The sequence below is a fragment of the Poecilia reticulata genome, chromosome 17 (genome assembly GCF_904066995.2).
Source record: "Poecilia reticulata chromosome 17, P_reticulata-male-v2, whole genome shotgun sequence".
Taxonomy (NCBI): Eukaryota; Metazoa; Chordata; class Actinopteri; order Cyprinodontiformes; family Poeciliidae; genus Poecilia; species Poecilia reticulata.
In genome coordinates, this window is record NC_088846.1 from 3,126,666 (window position 1) to 3,134,810 (window position 8,145).

Consider the following 8,145-nt stretch of genomic DNA (forward strand, 5'->3'; position numbering starts at 1 on the left):
GGTTCCTTGAATAGGTCACAAACCTGACAGCCTCACTCATCATAACTTCAACAAGTCTTTTCCTTCTGGTGACCAACCATCTGCACTCACACCATGGCTGCTGCTAGGTGGCTGCTGGGTCTGCTGGTGGTGCTGCTGGCTGCAGCGCGGCTGGGTCAAGCACAGGACAGGATTAAGATGTGTGGGCGAGAGCTGATCCGTCTGGCCGTCTCGTCCTGTGGGAACTCTCGGCTGAGGAGAAGCATCCTGGACTCAGAACTGAGCCAACAGCAGCTCGCCGCAGGCTGTAAGTTCTCCTCTCTTTCTAAGAGTTTGATCTCATGGTGGGATCACAATTTCTTCTGGTTTTCTCTTTAAATATTTGATCTCTTACTTCTGCATAGGGGACCAGGATGCCTCCACTGAGGAGAACCAGGCTTCAGAGACACTCCAAATCCCCTCCTCCTCTGTGGCTCCTCATTGGCACCCACTGACCTTTCGAATCAGACGATCCGCTGGAAAAATATCTGACATTTGCTGTGAGAAAGGATGCAGCATGAAAGAGCTGATTCAGTTTTGCTAAGCACAGCTCTCCCACTCATCCGACAGTTGAAGAGATTTTATTTTGGTCTGTGAAATCCTGTGAAACCTCTGCCAAATAACCCAATTTCTGAGAAATCCAGTCTTATAATTCTACATGTTTAATATGAAGCAAGAAAGTGTCAAATCAGTTACTGTAGGATGAATTGTTTTTTGTGCAAGAGGAAGTAAAAAAACAAAGTAAACACTGGCTTTATGGAGTCAAATCAGATGCTATTTATTTGTATTAGAATAATTTATTTCAATGCAATCAGTGCAGCTGATGCGAACTGCAATAAACCTCTGATGATTACAAAGTCATGCCTGGGATGTTTTTCTGCACCCAATAAATCACAGCAGGGTCAAAAAGAAAATGATTCATGATAAAGAAGGTGTCATCCAATCATAATCAGTGTTGGATCTGTTTTTTTTTTTTTTTAATAGAATTTATTCATTTCATTTAAAACAAAACAGATGCTATACATACAAAAAAGAATATACAAAACACAAATAAAATGAAAGGTAGCAGAAGAAGAATAAAATTCTTATAAATATCTGCCCCTTTTTTCCAAAATAAACAAATTCAAACAATGATAATTTTCAATTAATAAAACATAACAAAAGAAAAAAAGAAAACATCAACTCCTTCTTGTACAACAATTGTTATGATTGCACATTATACAATTGTATATGTCTTCAACAACTTAACTTTTATCATTCTCTTAAATATATCTTTCGAGCCAGCATTTTTATAATCACTTTCCAGATTATTCCACAATCTTATACCTTGTACTGATGTACATCGGTCCTTCAAATTTGTTAGAATCTTGGGCTTTACAAACATTTCTATACCCTTAAGATTGTAATTACTTGCTCTCTTAACGAAGTATAATTGCATATTAAGAGGTAATAAACTTTTATGAGCTTTATACATAACCTGCAAAATATTGTAATCAACCAACTCATAAAATTTCAATAATTTCAACTGACAAAATAAAGCATTTGATGGGTGATTATAATGTTTTCTGGTGATACATCTTATTGCTCGTTTCTGTAAAATATAAATGGGATTTGTAATTGTTTTACATGCTTTCCCCCAGACTTCAATACAGTAAGTCAGGTGTGGAGCAATTATTGCATTATATAACATAAATAAAGCTTTGTCATGAAATAAATCCCTTACTTTGTACAATACTGCCATGGATTTGGCTATTTTTGTTTTTAAATAATTTACATGGGGTTTCCATGTCAGCTTTTCATCAATGATAACACCCAAGAACTTAACCTCATTGACCCTACAGAGCTCAACATCATCGACTTCAAAAGGAAGATCGATAGCTTTATTTCTTTTACTAAATATCATATAATTCGTCTTATTCAAATTTAATGATAATTTATTTAATTTAAACCAAGTTTGTATCTTAATAAATTCTGTTTGTATCATCTCCATCATTTGTTTTATGTCTTTTCCTAAACAGAAAAAGGTAGTATCATCTGCAAATAACACACATTTAAGAAGCCCTGACACATTTACTAAATCATTCAGATATAAAAGAAACAACTTTGGCCCAAGTACAGAACCCTGAGGAACCCCACATGTAATGTTGCGGAGTTCAGATCTTGCATCATTCACCTGCACAAACTGCTTCCTATTATCCAGATAACTAGATACCCACTGTAAAGCTGTACCTCTTATGCCATATCTATTTAACTTTTCCAGAAGAATGGTGTGGTTTATGGTGTCGAAGGCCTTCTTCAAATCAACAAAAACACTAACACAATACTGTTTTTGATCAACAGCTTCTGTTATTTGTTCAATCAAATCCATAATAGCCATTGATGTAGAATTTCCAGACTTAAACCCATATTGACTGCTACTTAATATATTGTGTTTATCAATAAATAAATTTAATCTATTTACAAATAATTTTTCCAAAATCTTTGAGAACTGTGGTAACAAAGAAATTGGCCGATAATTTGCAAACAAATTTTTTTCTCCATTTTTGTAGATAGGGATTACCTTGGCTATCTTCATGCCGTCTGGAAATACACCATTTTGAAATGATAAATTACAAATATATGTAAATGGCTCAATAACATAATCCATTATATCCTCCTGCTGTCTCCTGCTGTCGTGGAGAAAACGACATCAGAAGTTGCTTCAGACACCTGTGTAGGGGCAAAAGAAAACAATCTAAATTAAAAAATGTAAACATTAACATGGTAGTCCTCAACGTCTCAGAGGCGGCTTATGTGGGGCCAACACCATGGTCATATTCAGTCAATTAGAATATGAATTCTGATAAGGGTAGTTCGTTAGATTAAAAAAACAAACTACTTTTGAAAATAAGGTTCGTATTATCATATTATAGATTATTTTCATTTGCCAATTTTTCTGTCTTAAAATGTTTTTTTTTGTCTGGTGTTGTCTGGTTTATTGTCTTAAATATTACACCAGGCATTTCTACTTAAATTTATTAAAGCAGAAAAATCATCATTAATAAACAGAAATAAGGGTTTACGTCAGAACATGTCAGAGTCAGCCAGGCTGGTGCAAAATGCTGCTCCCATCTGCTAACAGGAACATTTGAGAGAGAACATTACCTCTCCACTGGCTGTCTGTGTATTTTAGAGTTCATTTTAAAGTTATTTTGTTTGTTTTGAAAGGTTTTAAACAGACTTGCCTCACCTTATTTAACAGGACTCCTTCTGGGTCACTCGGGTCTGCTGACCAGTTGCTCCTGGTCATTCCCAGTTGTAAGTGGAAGCTTCTCTGTTTGTTACTCTGAGCTATGGAACGCTCTGCCTTTGTACATCCGACAGACCCCTCACTGTCCACTCACTGTCCATGTTTAAAACTTGTCTGAAAACTTATTTTGACTCATTCAACCAACTGAGGCTCGATTTTGCTTCATCTGCATTGGTATTGATTTTATCTGTTTAACTGTGATGTCTTATTGTGTTTTATTCATTATTGTGTGCTTAGCTCTGTCACTTTATTTTAAAGCTTTTTTAAAATCTTGTTTAAGATTAAAAAAATAATCTTAAATAAGATTATTTAAGATAAATAAATATCTTAAATAATCATATAAAGCAAAGTTGATGAAACAACTTTGCTTTATATGAAAATTATTCTTTTCCTTTTAGCTGTTGCCTTCAGAGGGCGCCAAAGATCATATTCTGCCTCCATATCATCCTGTTTCCTCTGTGGAAGTAACCCTGCATGTATGGTTAAATGTCCATATTTCCATACAGAGTCGAACAAAAACATAACTTTTTTTTTTTATCTCACCGACTGACATCAAATGATTAAAACACTAAACCTTTTCTTTTTTAAGTCTGAAAGGATTATTAAAATTGTTTGTATTTGGCAAATGCCACAATAACAGCATAAACAAATCTAATTCAAAAGTTTAAATATGCAGTATTTGGAAGAACTGTACGACTTGGGTCAAACGTTTTGGCTGTTCTTCAGATAATAGCAGATCCTTCACACATTTGAAAATTGTACCCAAGGAGGAGCCAAAGTTGTGGACAGATCTTTAATAATGAGAGTTTAAGAACCTACAGAGTAAGAACTTCTTGCTGCAGTGCCACCGCAGGTGGGGAGGGGAACAGGTTCCTCAAAGGGTTTGACATGGTGCAGTGTGAAAGAGAACCTCAGCAGCTGGAAATAGACCAAATTGTTGCAACTTTGGTCCCCAGTTGAACCAAGTCTGGACTATCAGTAATGAAAAAACCCTAAAAGTTGCAGGACACCAGAAGACTGGAGTTGGAGACCCCTGTGCTAGTCTAGGGGGCTTCCCCAGGGCAGCATTCCTACAAGAAGCACCACAGTCTATGGATATGGTTTATTGTATGAAACCCTCTTTTCTCAGGCTGACATCTCTCACCAGAGACTGTTTATGCTGTAGTCTGAAATATGAGGCTGTCTAGGGTTTGATTCCCGTCTTTGGGATCTTTGCTCCATTTCTCTAATCATTTCCTGTCTATTTGTTCTTATTTACAATAGTAAATAAGAACAAATAGCAGCGCACAATTTTACTAAAATAAAGCGTAAAACCCATAATACACAGAATTTATAAAGAAATTGACCATGCATATGTAGATGGATTCCCTAAACTAACATGTTGAGTTTGTACATACACATGCTACAAAACCCAAATGAGACACAGTGTGTGTCCAAATTGCAGCACTCTGTTCTCCCTAATCCAGCAACATCAAAATGATGTGACTGGCCACTCAGGCCATTCAGCTCAGTAATGACAGAAATAATCTGTGTAACCCAGCCAGCTCCACACACCCAGCAGTGTGTAATTCTCTCAGTGGATAATCAAATGTGGTGCTGATTATTTGCAGCACTAAATGGCTCTTAATAGATAATAAGATCAGCCTACAGCCTCTGATTGGTTTATTTGTCTTAATTGGGGAAGGGTGTGTTGCATTTTACATGCAATTAGTCTTCATCAAATTGGTTTTATTTTCTGTGCCGTCTCACTGAGGACAAATCCATATTTCTGATTAAATTTTTTGCTGGATCATTTACAGCATTGTTGTTGGCTCTCCCACAACCAGAAATGCTTGATATTAATATTTGTAAAACAAATACAAACAAATGAACTGAGTAGAACTAACCTCCAACATTTATTATCCAAAAGAGAAATACAGGGAGGAAAGTTTGAGAACCTCAAAGCAAAAATCTGGCTTCATGCACAAATATTAATCTTCGACTGTTGTGACTAAGACTGGGCAAAAGGTCTTTGTCTTGATGCCAGATAGATAGCAACAAAGCTAAAAGTATTTCTACTGGGGAATTGTCTTATTCTGTAAAAATTTAATCACTGATATTTCATTTTAAATTGAGTTATTTTTTTACTTGTTTGTAACTTTGAGTGAGATTTCTGCCTGCTTCCAGAACATCTCTGCATTGTTAAGGAACAGACTCTTCTCTGAAATGTAAAAAAAGGTAGGTAAAAAACTATTTACTATTCTTAATATCACAGTGGTTCACAGTGTGAGTGAGCATCGCTCCTACAACCTGACGTTCCTTCCCAGTGGGGGGGAGGGGGGGCGATTTATGTTTTCGCATCCACCTAAATAATGTGTAGTTGCGCCACTGCCTGCTTCCAACAGCTTTACTCATGTTGAGACGCTTTACCAAGGTCGAGAAAGAGTCACATGCTGTTAGACAAAGGGCCCATAGTAAAGAGTTACATTTTTGATTCTGTTAGACGCTGAGGCTCATTCCTCAGAGAAACAGAAAGTTATCAGGCCACAGAGACATGGTGTGATTTCAGGGAGTGTCTTCAGTCCATATAATCAGCTATCCTCCTACTTCTTCTCAGACGCTGCAGACTTTTTTTTAGAAACTCTTCTTGAATGTAATGGTAAAAGCGTCTCCTTTCAGCGCTGAAAGTGAATAAAATAAGTAAAGCCTGAATTCTTTTCTTGGCTGATTTTATGCTCCGTGTGTCAATAGAAATTATGATTCATCGATCGGGATTTCCATTCCCAACACTCAACAGTCTGTTAGTTTGGGGGGAAAACTGTGAAAAGTTCTTTGCGTTTTGCTGGTTTGCTGCCATGATTCTAACACACACCTGTGCAGCTCTGCACAGCAGCAGGTCTCCTTCACGGCGCACAGGTGTAAACCCAGCGCGAGCGTCGTAGCGCTAATGTTGCGTTTAAAGGCGGCTCGGAAAAATAGGTTACCACATGTTAACAACGGATTAAACAGTTTTAACTGCTGATAAAAGTGACAGAGGAGACAGATATGGGAAGTGTGTGGAAGCCCCTACTGTATCAAATTGACATAGGAATAACAGAGTTGGCCATTCTAAGGTAAAAACCCAGCGTATACAGCGTTCAGTTTTTTTTTTTTTTCATCCAGACGGCTTCCCGCGTCCCCCCTGCAATGGCACGGCGCCCACCCTAGGGGGCGCGCCCCACAGTTTGGGAACCTCTGATCTATCAAATGCAATGAGCAGCTATCCAAAATGTATGCGCGGTGTCAATATCGAGTCAGAAGAAAATCGATAGAAGAGGAAAACAGAACAATCAAACAAGTTGTGCTTCAGTTGAACTCTAATTTTGGGGCCCGGTCAGCTTTAGATGTGCTGTTTTTACTTTTAGCTTTATATTTGCTCACTATCTCTATTCTTTAAAGCAGTGTTTCTCAACCCTGGTCCTCACCGCCCCCCTGCTCTGCATGTTTTAGATGTGCCTCGATTCCAGAACAGCTGATTGAAATGATTGCATGACCATCAAGTACTGCAGAAGCCTGTTAATCACCCAGAGATACAATTCAGGTGTGTGGCAGAAGGGAAATACCTAAAACATGCAGGACAAGGGGACGGTGAGGACCAGGGTTGAGAAACACTGATTTAAAGGTTGAGAAAGTTCCAGCCAACACCAACGATCCCTGCAGCCAAGAGAAGGAGACTTGAAATTGAAACCTTCGAGTGTGTATTCTGGCATCGAGACCTGCTGGACTTTCTCCTCTTCAATTCTTCTGTTTTTATTTTCCAAACTTTTCCTCAGATTTTGAACAGATGGCAACAACTTCAAATCATGCACAAGAAACTTCAGCTTACCACTCAGAGTGAAGGGCATTTACAGTCACGTTCAGTAAACTAGAGTACATGTTTCGTTGAGGCTCGTTTGGTAGATTAAAACTACCTTTTGAAAATAACTATGAAGCAAGTGTAGAATTCATTAAGCCCATGTTTCTGTATGAAAAATGTCATTTGTAGGTCTGATTTAATATTCTCATCATAGTTTAAAGAAATAAAGACTTAAAAACCTTCAGTCTGTGTGGAATTAATCTGAATAATATTTCCACTAAATTGAGTAACTGAAGTAAATTAACTTTTCAGTAATATATTTTACTGATTCAGTCTGTAAAACATCCATCACCCTTGGATGTTTTACTCTTTTACAATTCAATAATGATCAACACTATTTAGAAAAAAACAAAACTTTGCACAAATGTTCTTTATAGATATTTTAGGGGTAATTGTCTTAGCTTCGCATTCTAAGAAACCATTTTATGATTAACTGTTTGCACTTAATATTTACACGTTTCTATTTTCCTGGACACTATTTGAAAGGTTACATTAAACTAACCAGAAACAAACAACAAAAATGTAGTTTATGCAATCACTTATTTTATGTTAGATGTTTTTGTTTCATTTTCATTATTTTATAGACATTAGTTTTCACTTTGACATTAAAGTAGTTGTCGAGAAAAGTCAAGCTCATCCCACTTCCCCATGCTGGAGATTTTAGTTTAATAATAACAATGAATAAAGTTACCTTTACAAATAATTACACAGGTGACATCAAGACCCAACAGTAGAGTCAGACTGTAATAAAATTAATCTGGTTGTGTGTTTTGTGATTGTGTCCTGCAAACTTTGCTTTAATTCTACTTTTTTCTATTTAATCATAAAAATCATAGTCAGGCAGAAAGAGAGTCATGTAACAGGAAGAGCTGGTTTCCTGAAGAAAGAGGAAGAAACTAACCTGGTAACTGTTTCATCCTGATGTTCAGAGCACCTGTCCTGGATATTCAGCGCTGTACGTTTT

At 37.0% G+C, this 8,145-nt stretch overlaps 1 protein-coding gene across 1 annotated transcript; it reads left to right on the plus strand.

The window, feature by feature from the left end:
- Window positions 1-879, plus strand: insl3 (insulin-like 3 (Leydig cell)). Its single transcript, XM_008433433.3, has 2 exons — window positions 1-286; window positions 384-879. The coding sequence occupies exons 1-2, from the start codon at window positions 94-96 to the stop codon at window positions 560-562; spliced, it is 372 nt and encodes a 123-aa protein (XP_008431655.2). The 5' UTR covers window positions 1-93; the 3' UTR covers window positions 563-879.
- Window positions 880-8,145: the final 7,266 nt, after the last annotated feature.

Excerpts from the sequence above, each read along its gene's own strand:
- insl3 (XM_008433433.3), top strand. The coding sequence starts at position 94 with ATGGCTGCTGCTAGGTGGCTGCTGGGTCTGCTGGTGGTGCTGCTGGCT. Across the intron at positions 287-383 it reads ACAGCAGCTCGCCGCAGGCT|GGGACCAGGATGCCTCCACT; the intron begins GTAAGTTCTCCT and ends ACTTCTGCATAG.